The sequence below is a fragment of the Littorina saxatilis genome, linkage group LG16, assembly GCF_037325665.1.
Source record: "Littorina saxatilis isolate snail1 linkage group LG16, US_GU_Lsax_2.0, whole genome shotgun sequence".
NCBI classification, from domain to species: domain Eukaryota; kingdom Metazoa; phylum Mollusca; class Gastropoda; order Littorinimorpha; family Littorinidae; genus Littorina; species Littorina saxatilis.
Window position 1 is genome coordinate 4,296,185 of NC_090260.1, and position 20,493 is coordinate 4,316,677.

At 40.5% G+C, this 20,493-nt stretch overlaps 2 protein-coding genes and 1 long non-coding RNA gene across 4 annotated transcripts in view; 2 read left to right on the forward strand and 1 right to left on the reverse strand.

Annotated features, from left to right (window-relative positions):
• Positions 1 to 7,756, reverse strand: LOC138950269 (uncharacterized). Its single transcript, XR_011450580.1, has 5 exons — positions 7,421 to 7,756; positions 6,464 to 6,606; positions 5,453 to 5,674; positions 4,375 to 4,539; positions 1 to 3,055 (listed from the first exon to the last, which is right to left on the reverse strand). It is a non-coding gene; the product is annotated as an uncharacterized lncRNA (long non-coding RNA).
• LOC138950256 (uncharacterized) overlaps positions 1 to 20,493 on the forward strand; it is a 228,632-nt gene that overhangs the window by 117,929 nt on the left and 90,210 nt on the right. The window lies entirely within an intron of this gene.
• LOC138950249 (uncharacterized) overlaps positions 1 to 20,493 on the forward strand; it is a 179,880-nt gene that overhangs the window by 99,550 nt on the left and 59,837 nt on the right. Inside the window, exon 3 of one of the 2 annotated variants that reach the window (XM_070321984.1) lies at positions 17,191 to 17,393. The exons of the other annotated variant lie outside the window; for it this stretch is intronic. Coding sequence (XP_070178085.1) covers positions 17,191 to 17,393 — 203 coding nt within the window. The remainder of the gene's footprint in view (positions 1 to 17,190; positions 17,394 to 20,493) is intronic. 2 annotated transcript variants of the gene reach the window in all.

Below are 20,493 nucleotides of genomic sequence, written 5' to 3' on the forward strand. Positions count from 1 at the left end.
AACAACCCAGCCAGCAAAATTTTGCGCAGCGAATGCGTGTCGCAGTCGCCAAACTCTGCGTAACAACTGCACTGGACGCATGCGTAACGCGCGCGATTTTGCAAAGCGAAATACATGCGTGACACACTCGTTTTCCCTCAGATTACGCAGACCATACGCACCTCCAGCGCACGCTTATTTGACACCAAGACAAATTCGCACTCTCCACGCAGACGTCACGATTGCTTTACGCATTCTCACGCTATTAACGCGCTCTCCACGCAGACGACACGATTGCTTTACGCATTTAACGCGCTCTTGACGCAGATGTCCTGATCATCTTACGCACTCTCCACGCAGATGTCACGAATTATTGACGCATTCTCAGGCATTACGCGCTTTTTACGCTCTCTTCACGCAGATGTCACAATTGCTGTACGCATTCTCACGCATTTGACGCACTCTCCACGCAGATGTCACAATTGCTTTACGCATTCTCACGCATTTGACGCACTCTCCACGCAGATGTCACGATTGACCTACACAATTTTACGCAGACCACACAACCGCTTTACGCACTCACAAACAAATAATGGGCAGTGCACAACATTGTATTGATCCAGAAAGACAAAGGTCAAGCGTGCAGGTTCGATAACAGAGATGATCATAATTATGTACAAGTTCTAAAACAAAAATGCAGTCAAATAAATTGATTAAAACAAAGGAGAGATTTGAATCTCGCTTATTGCCATTGTGACTTCCAGGTTTTAATTTCACTGCATTTTGACATACCAGCAGCACGGAAACAAAAATGATCAAAATACTATTCAAAGCAGAATTCAAATTGGCAGAACAAAGAATAAATAGAACAAAACCCTGATAGTCATCATCGATACGCCGTAGTACATGCAGTGAAGAATCCAGTATAACTTATAAGAGAGAATTTTGATGTACACTCGTCACTATATCACATTGATGTAAACAAATAAATAAATAATTGGCACAGCCTAGGCATAGGCAGCAGTGAGTTGTATCAACATGTTTGAATACAGAACAGCAACAAAAAGAGAAAAAAAGTTCTACAAGCCAGCTAATAGTTGAACTTCAGATTACTAATGATATCACAAACAAACACTTAGTTAATGCCCATTCTCCAGGGATCGAAATCCAGTCAATGTACACCAAACTAGGATAACACATACATTTAGAATCTATCACGACTGCATAAAACATTGGTATGCAATTCACAAAGCAAGGAACTTGAAACATGAACATTGACATTAAACATACATATGTGCCCCACACACATTTCGGACAAGGCAGCTGAACGAAATTCAGATGTGGATGGAGCACAAAATAATTAGATGGGGCGGCGTGAAAGCATACTGGGACAAGGAACAAGCAAGAGAAAGAGGATAAGAAGATAAAAGGAAGAACAAACCGAAGAATAAGAAAGAAAAAAACAAATGAGAAGGAGAGAGAAAAAAAAAAGGAAAAAAAAAGGGAAAAAAAAGGGAGACAATCATATGAATGTGTACCATTTAAATAAAAGAAATTAAAAAAATTACTTTTAAAAAGGAGACATTTCAGGTTTTGATTTGAAGTGTGTTAACATATTCACATATACCAGTAACTTTGCATGGAAAAAAAAAAGTTCACAATGATTTGAAGCAAATTCAAATGCCAGAGAAAAAACAGAACAAAACCCTGATGTCATCATTGATAATCAGTGGTACGTTCAGTGAAGAAAAAACAATTGACACAACCTAGACATGGGCAGCAGTGAGTTATCAAGTTTCACTACACAAAAGTAACAACTACAATAATGAAACAAAAGGTAAAATGCCAGCTAATAGTCAAAATTCAGAACAATGATATCAAAAAGAAACACTTATTCAATGCCCCTTCTCCACTGATATGTATAAGCACACCAACATGACATAAACTCATAAATTTAAAAAACAAACATGACATAAAACTCATAAATTAAAAAAACCTTATCAGACTGCGTAAAACATAGGTTTGCCATCTCAAAATGGATGTAAAACACGCAGCTTACTCACAAAATGATAGACAAGTCTCCAGCGGCCAGCTGCTCAGCAAACAAAATAAGGTGGCGAGGATCAATATAATTGAAATGCATTTTTTTTGCTGTTTCGGAGAGAACTTTGCCTCATTTACCTTACACTGCCTGCATTCAAGGGCTAAATTTTTATCAGGTGCACCAAGACTTACATCTATAGAAATCCAATCATAACGGTTTTAAGAGCAAAAATAAAAAAAGTATATTTCTAGTCTCGCTTCTAAATTCTCAACTCAACTCCAAAAAATAATAAAGAACAACAAAAACCCGCATCATGCATTGTCTCCTTCAAGCTGCCTAGGTTGTTTGCGTTCGACTCCCATAAATGACAAGGAATTGTTAAAACCTTTTCTTTCTATTTGTTCACTTTTTGTTTTCTTCTTTTCTGAACTCTTTATACTTGTATTCTATTCATTTTAATTTAGCCTGAAGGTTTGAGTCGTGTATTAAAAATCGAATATAGTGTGTAAGTGCCCTTGAACAGCTTTTCCAGAATCATGTATTCTATATTTTTAGTATGGGATACCCACAAGAAAAGTTCAAATGCATCCATGCGTCTCCACTGATAGTAATGGTAGTTGAGCACTTCCAGTTTAGTCTTCTGTCGTTCTGACACAACCTAAAAGGGTACATCATGACTGAACATCATCTGTAGAAGAGTGTGAAGTTTAAAGCTTAGCTTAAATAATGTCCAACAAAACCCCAGACTCTTCTGTACATTACCCATCAGCCACACAGACCTGAACTGTGAAATACAATTACTCACTAGCAATTTCTCAGGCGAGTCAAATCTTACATTTATCAAATGTTTGCAACTAGCATTGTAAATAAGCCTACAGAGATTACAAAGTTCAATTACTGCAAACCAAATCATGAAGGCTCTTCCATGGCCTGTTGTCTCTTTCTTTTATCACAGGCTTCCAAAAACCAGTCTTGAACGGCCGTCTTCAAGGTCTTGACCTGTGGCACCCGTACAGCTTCACGGAACAGCCTCTGCATGACAAAACAAAAAATAACATGAACTTAGATCATCAAACAACTATCACTGATTTGAGAAAAGTCTCAAGTTTATTTCCTGACGCCTGTAAACTTGCTAAAAATCATACAGACACACAAACTTGCATACACACCATACGCTTTTACAACACACCAACTATACTTGAGTTAGGAAATTACAACACATTGTAATCCTTGTAGAAGAGAAGTAAAAAAAAATACCTACCCTAATATTTGTTTTAACCCTTTCGCTGCCAATCAAAACTTGGGTATGTGCATTCCTGACTGCCAGGGAATATTGGAGTTTGGGGTGTAATAATTCACAAAAAAATCTAGCTTCAAACTGGCAGTAGGTAGGTAAGTAAAACCTATGTTGTTTTTAAAGGAAATTGAACCAAGAATCTGTTTTTAGTGTCTAATCATGGAAATGATAATTAGTTTGGCTTATAATGATGTTTAAATATGAACTTTTGAAAAATCAGCCCGGCGCATCTTCCGGTGCCTGTGGATCAAACACAGGTGGCTGTTTTGCTCGCTCCAAGAAAGGATTATAATCACTGTCATCTACCTGTTTCCAACGAATTGTCCGAAAGAAGATCTCCCCCTTCCCCTGTCAGTATCCATAATCATTTGCACCGCCTGTAGCGTCAGTCCGGCTTTGTTTTTCCCTACTAGGGCCCGGTCGACAGTTACCGTTAGCCATTTTGACGAGTCGAGATTTCTCTCCCATACCCTGTCGACAAGGCCGAAAATAGCCTTCAAACGCAAAACCGCGTCACCATTTATGTTTATTCATGAGAATGAGGTATCCTACCAAGCCATTGGCTGCTATTTGTGTGTCAGCAGTGACGTAGCATTTCTGGAAAATCCCGGAACGGAGAAGACGGGTTTACCCGTCCTAAGGCGCTGCGGCTGCACAAGCGCATGACTGGTATACCCGTCATAAGGCAGCCAAGTGGTTAAAGTTACCTTTACTATGACTTTTTCTTTGAGGGCCTTCGGAAATTCATAATACATGTACTGTGACGTGCAGACGCATATGTGACGACATCATACCGTTTGCTAACATCCTTATTTCGTATGTAGTCGAAAATCCATGACACTGACAAATGAGCTCAGGAACTTGGCTTCTAGCAATTTAATGTTAAGCGTAAAAGCTTTGACAACTATCATTCACATGTGAAACATGGCAAATTTAAAATTGATTCCAAAGAACAAAATTTGAGACAGAAATAACTTGTTGTTTTGTAGACATGGATTTTATCTTCTTCCTAAAAGGACCAGGATGATTTTACAAATTATGAAAAACAACTCACTGTCGATGGCTTTTAGACGCAGCGTACACCATGGTCTCTTTCCCTGCCCTCCCCCAGAGCCCCCTGTCAGCAACCGTGTAGCCTATGGAACACCTTCGTCATCACAGCATCAGTAGTCGTCTTTAGTTCATGTCCACCAACCACACCGAGCTCATGGTCATGGATCTGAAACAAACAAAACAAGCCAACTGAATTCCAAAAATCAAATATTCAGACAGCTCTTCTTCACATACAAACAATTCAATCTGGAAGCATCATACTGTCACCTGGAACCAAAAATCAATAATCGCACTTGCTTTAAAAAAAAAGTTTTCAGAAGAGCAAATGGTGATTGAGTGTAGCATTGTCATAAAATGTAATCACACACCTCAGGTGACCTGCATCAATCATTCAATACTATCTCACAAATCTTCATTTGGAAAGCACAAACATAGTTAGAAGAGAGCGTCAACCGTGATACTATTCAGTGTGGACAATTTTTTTCTGACCCATAATCCGATGCCTACACAAAGTGAGAATCAGAACTCACAAGAAGGCACTGTTGCATGTTTGTGATTATTTGCTTGAGTGTAGCACTTGCAATTTTGAACTTGAGGAAACAGCGTAGCAATTTCTGTTACATCCCTGAAAACCTAGCAGATGGCAGCTCTGGCCACAGAGCAATATTTGCATTATTTCTCACAGATGCAATGATCACAGAAAACAAAGTGGTGCATGCATTTTCCGCACCCCACATGAGAAAAAGAGGCCCATCATTGTGCGTACCCATAAGCATAGTTTTATCATCAAAATGTGTTGGTTAAATTCACAAATGTGACCAATACGCATAAACCTTGCATGAATTCCCAGGATAATGGGAAACTGGTCATGACTGAGAACTGATGAACAGTTAAGATACACCCGTGAACCGTGATGACATCTGGCATCCTCCAAAAAGCACACACTCAAGGTAACATTTAAAGCCTAAAGAGCGTCTAACAATAACATGTCACTCTCACAAGATCTTGCTACAGTTATCTGGGGAAAATAGCACAGGCATGACTGGTCTGCTTCAACAATAGCATTCAAAGCCACCTACCAGTGATCACTCCTTCGACAGATCCATCATGTGCCTTCAACATCTTCCACACTCAACAGTAAAAAGATGAACATCGAACAGTAGCACAGGCTCCACCATGATTCTTTGGCGACCAATTACTAAATTAGTCGCATCAGGTCCATCTGCTCCTGTAGAACCTTCTCCAGCAGCAAGAACTGATGTTTATCTTGCCGCTCTGCTCTGCTCGTAGTCTTGTGTCCGCTGAATGGAAGAAAAGAAGAACAAAAAGTCATTTACATGAAGCAATACATATTTTAGACAATCTGTCGGCCTGAAAAGAAACCATCAGCACTAAAAAACAATCTGAGCAAATGTTCAAAGTAAACGTGACATCTCTATATTTTTGAATTCAGGAGAAGATGAGGAATATATATATTGCAATCAATTTTTAAAGGGGCATACAGAGTGGCATTTGATGGGGTAAAAAGATGTAGGGACTCAGCAGTTGGAGATGAAAATTTTTGTGTGTATTTACTTCAAGCAGATTTTTATTTTTTTTTTTTTAGACAGAAGAACAAACACACACTAAAAATCCTTGTTTAAAGTTGAACTGACCTTAAGTTTTCCTCCAAACACTAGAACTTTTTGTATTCATTCAAAAATATTCATCAAAAAGGTTAAATTTTAAATTCAATTTTGCAGACTTTGGATGAAAAGTTACTCTTCTCTGGCATCCCGCGGACACAGTTCACACTTTCTCATCAATGAGATGCCTGTGTTAAACATCAATAAAACTATTAAAATAAAATAAAAATTTAAATATAAAAATAAAATCGACCAACCGCCCCCACCCGATTTTTTTTCCCTTTGCTGGAAACAATACATTTGTTTCACTAAAACAGTAAAAGAGATCAGCTGAATTTGTTTGACACATCTGGTTATAACTAAAAGAATAAAACACAAAATAAGCCAAAGTCACAGAACAAAAAGACGCTGTCAGTGTCACTATCAATGACTCTGAATGAGACACTCATTGCTATCGAGCCATACCTGTTCATCTTCACCTTGCCGGGACGGAACGACAGTCTGCGTTACTGGCATCGGTGGCGGTGTTAAGGTCACTGTCCATCTCAGCTTTCTTCACCTTCAGTTCAAACAAGCAGTGAGCACCGTCATACTCAAGTCAAAGCTTTCTGAAAAAATAAATACTTGGAAGTTAAATAGGATCACATTGATTCCCAAACCTAACAGTAACAGTAACACGCAAACATCAAAACTGGAATATTAATTATTAAATATAAGCATCTCAATTTCACTAAATTAGTATATTTATTTTCTCTGTGATGTATTTTTTATTTTTATTTCAAAAAAATCTGTTTTTCAACTTTATCACTGCACACGCTGACACAGCCTCTGCCTGCCTCTCTAGTCTATGCATGCCTCGGGAACAAGGGTAATTTTTCTCTTTTCCGAGACTCAGACACAGAATATTCCACTATGACTATAGTCTATGTCAGTATGCAAACTGAAAGTTGAACATCTGTGGAAAAATAAAAAGATACAAATAAAAAAAACCCCAGATATATGAAGAGCCTATTAGTATTACTACTAAAGCTCCTGACAACTGCTGCCGCAATGACTCGACCAGATTAGGAACCAACCAAAGTTCACCAAGAAACAGACAATGAGACATAAAATGATAAACGAAAATTCAGTTTTTATGGTGCCGTGAGCGACCCGCGAATCGGGATTCGGATGGTATTTTCACTCTTCCACAACTCCTTAAAAACAAACCACTGCATCAATCAACTTTATGTTTTTGGAAAAGTTAGTTCATTCATCCATCTTTCAGACAAAACAAACATGAATGAATAGAACAGTGTTCTTCTAGGCGAAAAAAAAAATCGAAAGTGTGAGAAATTCTCTCTGCCATCAAACTCGGAAGCCGAAGCCGCGAGCTATCAAAAATTCAAATTCCCAAATCTTTCCTTCAGTTGATCAACTTACCTATTCTTGAAAGAAGTCAATCTTCATTTCAGAGAGAAGGATAAGATTACCTTGCATCCAATAAGCAAGTCAAAAATACAAGTCAATATGAAGAAAAAGCAAAAAAACGCCGATACAATTCTATGTGGATTTGACAGACTTCTTGCCAACAGGAAGTTGGAGATTGTCTGACAGACAAGGGAAATAACTTCAATAAATTGCTCTTTTCAGTAAAGGTAACTGTCTCCCCTGAAATTGAACTTTCATAGAGATTTTCTTCCAAAGCAAAATAAAATAAAATGAAAATATGCTGAGAACAAATTTTATGTAACCACTAACATCAGCCTTTATTTTGAGTAGATAATTAGTTTCAAAGTTACTTTAGTTTACATTTTTTTGTTTAATCTGAATTTTTTAAATGTTTTTATCGTTTTGTTATGGGTGTTCATGTAGATTTCAGTTATCTTTTCTGTTCATATAATATATTTATTATGCTTTGCCTAGATTTTTCCACGACATTATTTTGTGGAAAGCTGATTCCTACAACAATACCAAATCCCCATTACAATAATTATATTACATGCTAAAACAATTATAATGATAATACAAATTAAAATAATCATATTTATTTTAAGATAAAAATAATCAGGATAACAATTAAGCAAATAAATGTTGGTAATAACAAAATGATTAAATAAAAATTAAATGGGAAAACCATTACATAAAATAAAAATATTTTTATTAAACTTTTAAATGCATTTTTTTTTAAACCGAAACTGTCTTAAGATAAACTGAAAAATAACGGATTGAAAGTTTTTATGCAATTTTTTTTCTAAAAAAAAAAAAAAAGAAGTTTTTGAAGAAGAATTAGGCAATAGCCACCGCCATTTGACATGTTGAGGTTGTAAGTAAACATTTTTCTCATGTTTTGTGATTGAATGGAAACCGAATCGCGAAGCGATGAGGTTTTCATTCCAATCACAAAACATGAGAAAAATGTTTACTTACAACCGAAACATGTCAAATGGCGGTGGCTATTTCCATTCTACTTTACTCACCAACAGTGGAACTCGATCTTGCTGAATGACACACTGGGAAAAACGTTCCTTTCCATAAAAATGTCATTGCTTTCGTCGACTATTTACCTCACGTACCTTTTTTCCACACTGCGCAGCTGATTCATTGACATTGAGGCTATCCTGAATATGTTACACAGCGAGAACTGACACTATTGTTAAGAATAGGAACTGAAGTATTTGTTTTTCATTTCTAAACTTTGTTGGTCATGATCACGTTCCAAAAATATTCATGTCGCCAAACGAACAGGACGTGACGTCGATTTGCCTTTTCATTCACTACAATACTCTTCCGGTCTCGGCTACAGGTATTTGTTTTGTTTCTGTTTCAGTGAAGCAAGTAAAAAAAAAAAGTGTTTGCGCATGTCTGTTTGTTTATCGAGACCATTATGACGTATCTATTTGTCGTCTGCGTCATTCTCATTCTGGTGTTCTGTCTCTGCGTGGCCCACTGGCACTTGTGCGCTGGCTCCTTTGTCAGCTTCATGGAGTGTGGCATGTTCGTTTTGTTTTCTTCCTTCTTCTGCTATAAATTGCTTGATGTCTTCATCATTCTCCCATTCTGAGTCACTCAGTGATGAGAGACTCAACTCGAAGTTGCCTTCAGATTCCATTTTGACAGTTGCTAACTCTTGTGATTATGGAGTGACGAAACCTCCTTGGGTCACCAGCATAATGAATATGATAAAGTTCGAGGGTAGACAGCCATTATTGATACCATTGTGTTCATACACGAAAATGATATTCATACACTCCACAAAACATGTGAAAATCACCATGCTTCACAAAACATGGGCAATCATCATTTTCTCATGTTTCTAAACCAATGAAATTGCCAGATTTTGATTTTTACTCATAGAGTATTGTAGAATAACTATTCATAACCAAAATTTAAAAGTAAATATTTTTTAATAACATAAAATATAATAAATTATTTCATGAAGTAAATGCATAAACCCACGGTATAAAATTAGGAAAAACAAAAATTGCAATCACCTTTTCATTGAATCCATGCGTGCTAAACACTGCGTGGAGAAGTCGTTTCGAATGCGACAATCTGCGTAAAAGTTGGCGAAAAGTAACGCGCGCGAAGCGAAGGTGTCACGAGGCCGTACGCATCCCCGCATGAAAAACGCAGAAATAACGCATGCGTCACGCAGAATCATGCTGGCTGGGAAGGGTGTTGTATAATGGTTATCCCCAAACGGTTCGATACAGATGTTGTATAATGGTTATCTCCAAACGGTTCGAGTTGGGAAATAGATTGAGCTCGCATCTTGATGGCGTGCAGCGTCCCTGTTCATTTGTCTGGCAGTTGAGTGTTTATTCAAAGCATATACACACACACACACACAGGCCATTACATAACATGGTGTCAGAAGTGACTACACACAAGAGATTTACACGGAATTTCTGTGAGTAAATACCTTTTAATCACGTCTATCGAACTTTTGAAAGTTTTGTAGTGCAGCCATGTGCGCGCATAGACAGTGATACTGAGGCTAGGGACAGCAACATCAGTGACAGCATCAGTGACGAGCGTTTCTAGGTCATCACAACACTGCCCTGTGGGTGAGACAGACTGGCGAGAGCGTCAATGTTATCATAACACAGACGTGTGTGGTACAGTGGTACAGACTTTTGTTTCTGAGAGTGGGGGGGTTTCCCTGTTAACAGTAGTGACAGTAGATAGTGATCTTTGTCATGGCGGAGAACCAGCAGTCAGTACTCCAGAAGCATTTCACAGCCAATGTTTCTGTTCCGTCCAAGCTATGTATGGAAGGCAGTTTGACCCAAAATTGGAAAAAGTTCCACAGACAGTGGGAAAACTATGAAGTTGCGTCTCGACTCAACAAAGAAGACGCAGAATACAGGTGTGCTGTACTACTAGCATGTATAGGGGAAGAAGGCATGGAAGTGTATGATGGCATGCAGTTCAACGGTGGGGAGAACAAGAAAGATATTAACGTTGTTCTCCAGAAGTTTCAAGACTTTTGCGTTGGGTCAACTCATGAAGCTTTTGAAACCTATAAGTTCCACACCAGAAACCAAGATTCCTCTGAGTCCATTGAAGCATATGTTGCAGCTCTGCGCAAGCTGGCGAAAAACTGCAATTTTGGAGAAATGGAAGACAGAACGCTGCGTGATCGCATTGTGGTGGGCGTGAAGAGCGATGTTGCTCGTGAGAAACTTTTAGAAGATTCCACGTTAAATTTCAAGAAAGCAGTCGATGTCTGCCGAGCTTACGAGACATCTCAACAGCAGCTTCAGGTGATGTCAAAAGACGCTTCAGTTGATCGTTTCACCTCATCTAACAAGTCAGGCAGTCGACCGACTGGAAAGCAAAGACCCCACAAGTCCAAGTCCTTCCAATATACCCAAAACCCTACCAGTCCCAGACAGTCCCATTGCTCTCGTTGTGGGAGAACCCCACCTCACAACAGAGAAGCATGTCCAGCCAAGAACGCCAAGTGCCACCAATGCTCCAAGGTGGGTCATTATGCGACGGTCTGCCGTTCATCCAACATCCAAACAGTGGAAGAGGAAGAAGGAGCTGAAGCTTATTTGGGTTCTGTGGTTGGTGAAGTGACGTCAGATAAGTGGCAGATCACAGTCAAGATCGAGGGTGCAGACCAAGTGTTCAAGATTGACACTGGAGCCGACGTGACTGTCATCCCGGACAACCTCGTTCCAAGTTCAAAGCGCCCGCTAGAAAAAGCAGGGAAGAAACTTGTTGGTCCAGGGAGAGCCGAAATGAGTGTAGTAGGCAAGTTCAAAGGCAAGATCACCTACAAGCAGAAGACTGCGATCCAAGATGTGTTCGTGGTGAAAGGGCTAGAGGAACCACTTCTGGGTAGGCCTGCCATAACTGCCCTGAAACTCGTAGAAAGAGTCAGCTACGTAGCAGAAACACTCGAGACAAGCAGCAAGAGGCAGTACCCAAAGCATTTCGAAGGACTGGGTACAATCCAAAACTCGTACAAAATAAGGCTGAAGGAAAACTCAGTTCCTTTTGCTGTGTCCACACCAAGACGTTTGGCTTTGCCCCTCAAGGGTAAGGTCAAGGCAGAACTTGAGAAGCTGGAAAAACAAGAAGTAATCCGACCCGTGACGCAGCCAACAGACTGGTGCGCTCCCATCGTTGCAGTACCAAAAAGCAACGGCAAGGTCAGGCTGTGTGTCGACCTGACAAAACTGAATGAATCGGTGAGAAGGGAGAACTTCCCGCTTCCCTCTACGGATCAGCTGTTAGCCCAATTGTCAGGAGCAAAAGTGTTCTCGAAATTGGACTGTAACAGTGGATTCTACCAGATTCCGTTGGACGAAGACAGCCAACTTCTGACGACGTTCATCACGCCGTTCGGAAGATACTGCTATACAAGACTACCTTTCGGGATAAGTTCGGGTCCCGAAGTGTTCCAGAGGACGATGACTCAACTCCTCTCGGGACAAAGCGGCGTCATCTGTGACATAGACGACCTCCTGATCTACGGTCGTAACCAGAAAGAGCATGACGACAACCTGGATCACGTTCTGAAAAAGCTGGAGAACGCTGGCGTGACGCTGAATGCAGAGAAGTGCCAGTTCTCCAAGGAAACAATCAAGTTCCTAGGACATGTGGTGTCCAGAGACGGAATCGCGATTGATCCTGACAAGGTTGCAGCCATCAAGAACTTTCCGAGGCCAGCAAACATTTCTGATCTCAGGAGACTGTTGGGGATGGTCAACCATGTTTCCAAGTTCGCAGGTTCCACTTTATCAGAAGACGTCAAACCACTGAGAGATCTTCTGAAGAAGGACAACGATTGGTCCTGGGACAGCATGCAGGAGACGGCGTTTCAGAACATCAAGACGAAACTGATGTCCGCCCCAGTTCTTGCTCACTACAGTCCCGACAGGAAGACGGTTGTCTCTGCTGATGCTTCATCATATGGATTGGGAGCAGTCCTCTTCCAGAAGCAAACAGACGAAACTCTTAAACCCGTGTTCTACGCCTCCAGATCAATGACGCCAACAGAGCAGAGGTACGCGCAAGTAGAAAAAGAAGCACTTGCTGCAACCTGGGCGTGTGAGAAGTTCTCGGAGTATATCACAGGACTAGCAGATCTGACTATTCAAACAGACCACAAACCTCTGCTGGCACTCCTAAAGACAAAGAACCTCGATGAACTCACACCACGCATACATAGATTCAGAATGCGCCTGATGAGGTACCTTTACAAGATAGTGTATACTCAAGGGAAGAACCTCATCACCGCAGATGCACTCTCCAGGGCCCCAACTCAAGAGCCTGGAGAGACAGAGAAGAAACTCGAAGAAGAAGGCGACCTCCTCATCCACCAAGTTATTGGCAATCTTCCTGCCACAGAGAGGAGATTAGAAGAAATCAGAAAAGAAACAGGACAAGATCCTCTGTGTGAAACATTGAAGAAGTACACTCAAGAAGGATGGCCATACTCCTGTCCAGACGAGAAACTGAAAGCTTTCTGGGCAGTACGCCATGAGATATCCATCCATGAAGGACTTCTGCTGTATGGAAGTAGAATTATCATTCCAGAGACTTTGCGAAAAGATGTTTTGCAGAAAGTGCATGCAGGACACCAGGGCATTGTAAAATGTCGTGCCTTGGCCAGAGAGAGCGTTTGGTGGCCTGGATTGTCTTCACAGATCGAGACGATGGTGACAAACTGTCCGACCTGTATGCAAGAAAGAAAAGTTCCCCCTGAGCCTCTCATCCCAACGCAGACTCCAGATTTTCCATGGCAGAAAGTCGGTATGGACCTCTTTGACTTCAAAGGAGACCAATACCTCCTAGTCATAGACTATTACTCTCGCTTTATCGAGTTAGCCCATTTAAAGAACGAGAAAGCCATCACCACCATAGCCCACATTAAAAGCATCTTCTCCAGACATGGTGTTCCACAGAGTGTAATGACAGACAATGGACCTCAATTCAAAAATGAAGAATTCAGAAAGTTTGCATCAACCTACGGGTTTGACCATACTACCAGTAGTCCTTATTACCCACCTGCAAACGGTGAAGCTGAAAGGGCAGTGAAGACAGTCAAAAACGTACTGAAAAAGGCAGATGACCCCTACATCACCATCATGATGTACCGAGCCACTCCACTACAGATAGGGAAAAGCCCTGCAGAACTCCTGATGGGGAGGAAGATAAGAACCATTGTGCCCTCCATTTCAAGGAACTTCATAAGAAAAAGCCAAGGTTCACTTGAAGTTGCCAAAGCCGATGCTGAACAGAAGATGAAGATGAAGCTCAACTTCGACAGAGCTCATCGTGCCAGAGTTGCGCCTGAACTAGTACCAGGACAGCCTGTGCTGGTTGGACCAACTGGACAACAAGGCGTCATCACCAAGACTTTGCCCTTTCGTTCCTACGAAGTACAGACGCCAAGTGGCAGCAAGAGAAGAAACAGACGACACCTTGTCCCTCGGGACCTTGCAGCTACGAGAGACTTTCAGACCCCTGGAGTGTCCTCGCTGATCCCGGTCCAAGCTCAACACCCTGGAGACGTCAGCATTCCGCAAGCTATGCCGGAACCAGTCACCGCCAGTGATCCTGTGCCAGTAGACAACCAAGTCTACACCCGAAGCGGCCGCCCAGTCAAGAAGCCAGACAAATTGGACATATGAAAACTTCGCGAACATTCAGTGAACTTTAAAGCTTCGCGAACATCGAAATCGATATCGGAAGATGCGCGACAAAGTTTGCCTTCGCGATCTTAAAGGGGGATGTTGTATAATGGTTATCCCCAAACGGTTCGATACAGATGTTGTATAATGGTTATCTCCAAACGGTTCGAGTTGGGAAATAGATTGAGCTCGCATCTTGATGGCGTGCAGCGTCCCTGTTCATTTGTCTGGCAGTTGAGTGTTTATTCAAAGCATATACACACACACACACACAGGCCATTACATAACAAAGGGAAGTAACTCCTGTCTGACCGAGATCGCGATAGAGCTAATATCTTCCGTTTGACTTTCGTTAGGAATGTATTTTTTGTGCATAAACCCGTGTAACCCTATTCCTTACCATTTCACGAAATTTGAGCTTAATTGACCCAGAGATACAAGTCTTACCCGACTTGTTTGTAAGACATCGCCCGCACGCCCGCCCGTCCTACTCAAACAAACAAACAGACAGACAGAGTGAATCCAGTAAGCCCCATTTTATAAATGGCGGCTTAAATAAATACACGAATAGGACCAATTTCGACGGATGTCTTCGTCGGCTAAAACATGATACTGAAAGAAAGGAGAGACGACAGAGAGAGAACTCAATTTCAATTTAACATTTAGCTGACGAAGACATACGTCGAACCTGTCCTATTCGTATTTTTACTGTTTGTGTTTTGGGTGAATACAGTTTCATGTTGTTCAAATAAATTACACCTGCCTTTATTTGTAACTTGTAGTAGAAATCCCTCGTGATTTGGCTTCCTGAGATGTGGAGTCCCTTTAAAACTATTGGTACAGTTAATAAAAGAATCAGCGGCAGAATCAGTAGCCTGCGGAGATCTACTAGAAGTGTATAATATGTATTAAACAAGACAGCAGAAGCTCCTCAACACAAACACTCTGTGCTCTGTCTGGTACCAAATTTAAAAGCCAGAAAATGAGGTTGCGGTTTAGTTGTAAATCGAGGAGTTCGTGAGCCATGAGGTGCGGTTGAATTGTATCGAATGCTGAAGTAAAGTCAACGAAGAGACTGCGCGCAGAAAGACAGGTGTAGATGTAGTGCAAGAGAAAGGGAGAGAGTGTTGAATCAACAGTAGTTATATCTGTTTTGCATGTAACGAGGGGAAGGAAAACTCGAACATCAGCGTAGAATGTGCATTGGTTTATTCACATCCACATCACCTCACACCTATAACATGCCAGTATAAAACAACAAAAGAAAATGTACAAAATCAGAGTAAAGACATCAACAGAAAAATATATGTCAGGACTGTCATAAAGGCAGTGAACACACACATAATTACAGAACATCAACATGTGATGAATCGTAATCATCCGAAAAGGGAATAGTCCTAACTATGTACAGAGAGATCACAAAGAAAAAACACCTCATGAACATCCGTCTAATATTGTTAACATCCACAATCCCTCCCATTAGACACACCTTCCGCCCAATCCGGTGCTTAAATTCTCTTATAAAATATGATAGCATCACTTTCAACCAGCCATCTGTCTGAACTCATGTGTGATTAAGTTTGTAATGACACACACAATTAAATATTTGCAGACATATCATAATAACACAGGTACAACTGGCCTTCCACAATCAACAAAACTAAATTGACAGATTAACAAGAACAAGTAATAATAATGTTGCGAATCTACAGGTAAACAAACCTCAGAGCAGAAAATAAATAATAAACAGGCGGTTGTGGGTCGCCTCACATCACCAGCAGGTACTGGTAGGCATCAGCTTACAAGTTACATACTGAAAATCCAAAGATCTGAGCTCACTGAGTTAACTTTCATCAAAATCAGTGCCAGAAATTACATGAAGTAACCTGCAAGAATCAGCTTTAGCACAGAAAGCTGACATAAACAATTGAATTTACAAAAGAAAACCCAAAACAGAAGTTTCACAAATACGGGCCAAGTCAGAGAAGAAGGGGTTTCCTTGTTTACATTTGGAAGCAGGCGGCCACCACCGGAAGTGATGTAAAACTTCCTTATATGGGAGGAGACTCCATATCTCTAGCTAAAAATAGATCTCCTCTTCTAGCTTCAGCGCCTGACTGACGGGTTTGACCTAGTTTTGGACCCACGCTTTGAGAGCGGCCACTTTGAATCTAGAATTCTAGAAGCAATCACAGATCTCGCAACGACTGATAGCAACAACGTTCCTTCCAAAACTTACAGGAAAATATCTCCATGATCAACATCAGCGTTTAGAGTTGATTTATACACAATGAGTTAGACTCAAAACAGAAATAAAAGATTCTGGCACTGATCGGACCCAAGCACTGATCACAAGACAGAGTCAAACAAGTGTTTGTGAAGAAATCTTAATTCTTCAATAAAAGTATCCTAAACCAAAAATGAGAACATGAAAATCATCTCATACACAAACACTTTCCACAACAATAAAGATACAACAATAGAGACATACCGGTCCGGGAATCAGATCAAAGTGATAAAATGCAGCCAGAAGATAAAAATGTCGTCACTCATTCAAGATGGCACAACGAGTAATGGACAGATCTAGAGCAATACCGGACTGACTGCAGCTAAAATAACTGGGTAATAAAAATTAGTCCGCTGACCACACGCTGAACTCACAACTTACACAAGTAAGTTGCAGAAAAACTTGCCCAAAGAATACATAAATAGAACAATTCCCCAATTAAAAATTGCCTACAAAAAGAGTCTACAAGATTATGTTTCTAATGGTCATTTTAAAATCCCTACACCAATTCAAACGTCAGCTATGCGTGGCTGGCTGGACCAATGAGACTTGATAATTAGGTCAGCCTCTAAAGAGGTCAGTCTTGGGGAATCAGGGGAGCTAACCTACTAGCCGAAACGGTACACAGTGAATACAAAGAGGGCTAGCAGACGACGCAAAAGCAAAGGGCTGTAGTCTACAGCGAAAATACGTTGTGAACAATAATTAAGTTATACTTTGCCTGTTCACACAATCATGTAATCACACGTTATAAGGCTGTTAACATCACACAGGGACCGGCAGTGGAATGTGCTCCGCCATGCAGAACCTCTGGGTCACCGGGGAACCAGGCTGTCTCTCCAGCCCCGCCCTCACACGTGAGTCTGTCAATCAGCACATCGCCACGCCCACTCTTGTCATCGCCACTGACAGGAGCACAGGCAGGTGTCGCCACCAGCACCAGTCACAGCACAGGACCCCACATAGAGTCTGAAAGGTAGTGTGTGTGTGTGTGTGTGTGTGTGTGTGTGTGTGTGTGTGTGTGTGTGTGTGTGTGTGTGTGCGTGCGTGTGTGTGTGTGTGTGTGTGTGTGTGTGTGTTTGTCTCTGTGCGTCTATTTATGTGTGCGTCTGTTTTTAAGTATGTCAGTCTCTGTCTTTCTACATAGATTATATGTTTGATAATGATTGTAATGTGCCATATCTATCTTTTGAATGGGTAATGTGATGACGGACTATGTTTGTGTTTGAAAATATCTGTAAATTCTGTTGGGTATGGTCAATAGTCTTTTTTACACCAAGGCTATTCTAGGCGACCTTGACCTTGGCCCGCTGTGCCTCGGGCAAAGTCAGCCACTTTTGCGCGTTGTTTGAATGGTGGAGCTGTACGATGGTGCACAAACATTGCTGTTATGGCGTGTGTGGAAGTGATTTAAGACACCGTGAGAGATCACACATGGTCGGTGTTGGATGGGTACCGTTTTCCAAACCCTCTAGAGATTTAGAAAAGTGCCGAAAATGGATTAAACTATGTGGAAGAACGATCGAGAGGTTCAACATCGAAAAAGTCAACAAAGACACCTACATTTGCACAAAACACTTCGTCGGGGGGCACTTGAAAATGACATGCTGCTTTTCTTCATAAGTATAAATGGAACAAAAAAGATTGTACCATGCTTTGACTTTATGTGCTGAGAGAGGAAGAAATGGTTTGAATGTAGCTTTTTCATATCCTCATAAACCAAAGTGTGATACTGCAGCTAGTTAGCAAAACAATTTCACTGAAAAACTAGACAGCAAGTGACACATAATCTACAAACCAATGAACACGAAGGCATTTAAGAAACAGGATCATTCTTTTAATCTTGTCAAACATTTTGAACATGAATCTCACTGCAAAAACACAATCTGACAGAACTGGCAGAAAAACAAAACTACTTCAGCATACAAATGGCCCAAAGAATATGGTCTGAAATCAGACAAAAGCTTTCAGTTGCAAACCACAAGAACACAACAAAGAAACAAGTGGTCAAACTGAACTACGTGTCCTTCAAAGAAAAAATGGTTTGCCTCAAGGAAAAAGACTGAGAGACATAACATAACTGTACAAGCTCACAATAACTATTGGTTGTAATCATGAGTACGACTAGACTGAAATGATAAATAATGTGCACCACCGTACTATTCAAGCACTAACAAGTGCCTCACACTAGCTTGTCACCAAGTAAACAAAGTAGGTTGTAACAAAATTGCAGATTAATACAAAAATAGTTCAATCAATAGTATATGTCACACCTGACATTAAACTAGTACTTTCCATCACTATCCTTTTCAGGCATTAAAAATAGTTTAAAGCAGCTAGCCCCACATGGAAGTAAGAGGCTCATTCACAAGCTAGTTAAGCTTTTCATTCTTTTGCTTTTCTCAAAAGAAAATTCATAGTATCACAACAGTATTCACAGCAGGCAGTTTTAAATCACGCAAGGGTCATTCTCCAGGTGGTTCACGAAATACATTGTAATTTTAAACAGAGACAATTTTCAGTTCACGCTTGAAGATGATTTTACTGACCAAGTTTCTCCCCATATATTTCATAACCCTGCAGGTGAAAATGGGAATACCAGCACAGAATGATTGTCAGTGAAAATTTATTACCAACACTTCAAACTACATCACTCATCATAAAACAGAAGCTGTGACTTGGATTTAAATGAAAATCAAAAAGTGGAAAAACTCATACTCTGATAATTGTTGTCCAAGTGTTTCAAACTACATCACTCATCATAAAACAGAAGCTGTGACTTGGATTTAAATGAAAATCAAAAAGTGGAAAAACTCATACTCTGATAATTGTTGTCCAAGTGTTTCAAACTACATCACTCATCATAAAACAGAAGCTGTGACTTGGATTTAAATGAAAATCAAAAAGTGGAAAAACTCATACTCTGATAAGTGTTGTCCAAGTGTTTCAAACTACATCACTCATCATAAAACAGAAGCTGTGACTTGGATTTAAATGAAAATCAAAAAGTGGAAAAACTCATACTCTGATAATTGTTGTCCAAGTGTTTCAAACTACATCACTCATCATAAAACAGAAGCTGTGACTTGGATTTAAATGAAAATCAAAACGCGGAAAAACTCATACTCTGATAATTGTTGTCTAAGTGTTTGTGTGGTTAAAAAACAAATGTACCTGATCATGAATGAAATCAGAGCAACCCATATGATCATTAACCATTCACTGCCACTGGTCCATACGTATACTCTTTTCAAAAAGGAGATGGGTATGGAAGAGGCAGTGCTACTGTTAGTGATTCAACCATCCTCGTGCTGCGAAATGGGTATATTCAATATTTCATGGAAGCTTACTAATATTTGCATGTATGCATGCAAACATACTGTGACAGTACTAATACAGTAAAAGCATTATTGAGGGTGAACAGCCTGCTTTACATGGTTTCAGTGAGGAGTAACAATACTAACAATAACATGCCTAAGTTGTGAAATATAAGTACTTGCTCCCCCCCCCCCCCCCCCCCCGGACACTGGCAAAATCCCAGCAGAATTTCCTCATCTTCGCTGACGATTATCCACAGTTTATATGAAGAAGTGTGCAGGTAGCTTGTCTGCCTCTGTGTCGGTTTTACCTTCGCGGTGTAGAGGAAACACTTTTCCACTTCTGCACATCTCAAGTTGAGCACATGGCCATCGAAAAAAAGGCGATAATCTTCAAAGGATTTGTAAGCTTTCGCCTTCTTCTGGTCGAAATCGTTCTTTTTCTCAATCAGATAGTTCAGGATGTCAACAACACCAATCCTGGGTGCGTTTGACAGGTCACTTTTTCTCCATCTTTGTTCAGGATGTCAACAACACCAATCCTGGGTGCGTTTGATAGGTTACTTTTTCTCCATCTTTGTTCAGGATGTCAACAACACCAATCCTGGGTGCGTTTGATAGGTCACTTTTTCTCAATCTTTGTTCAGGATGTCAACAACACCAATCCTGGGTGCGTTTGATAGGTCACTTTTTCTCAATCTTTGTTCAGGATGTCAACAACACCAATCCTGGGTGCGTTTGATAGGTCACTTTTTCTCA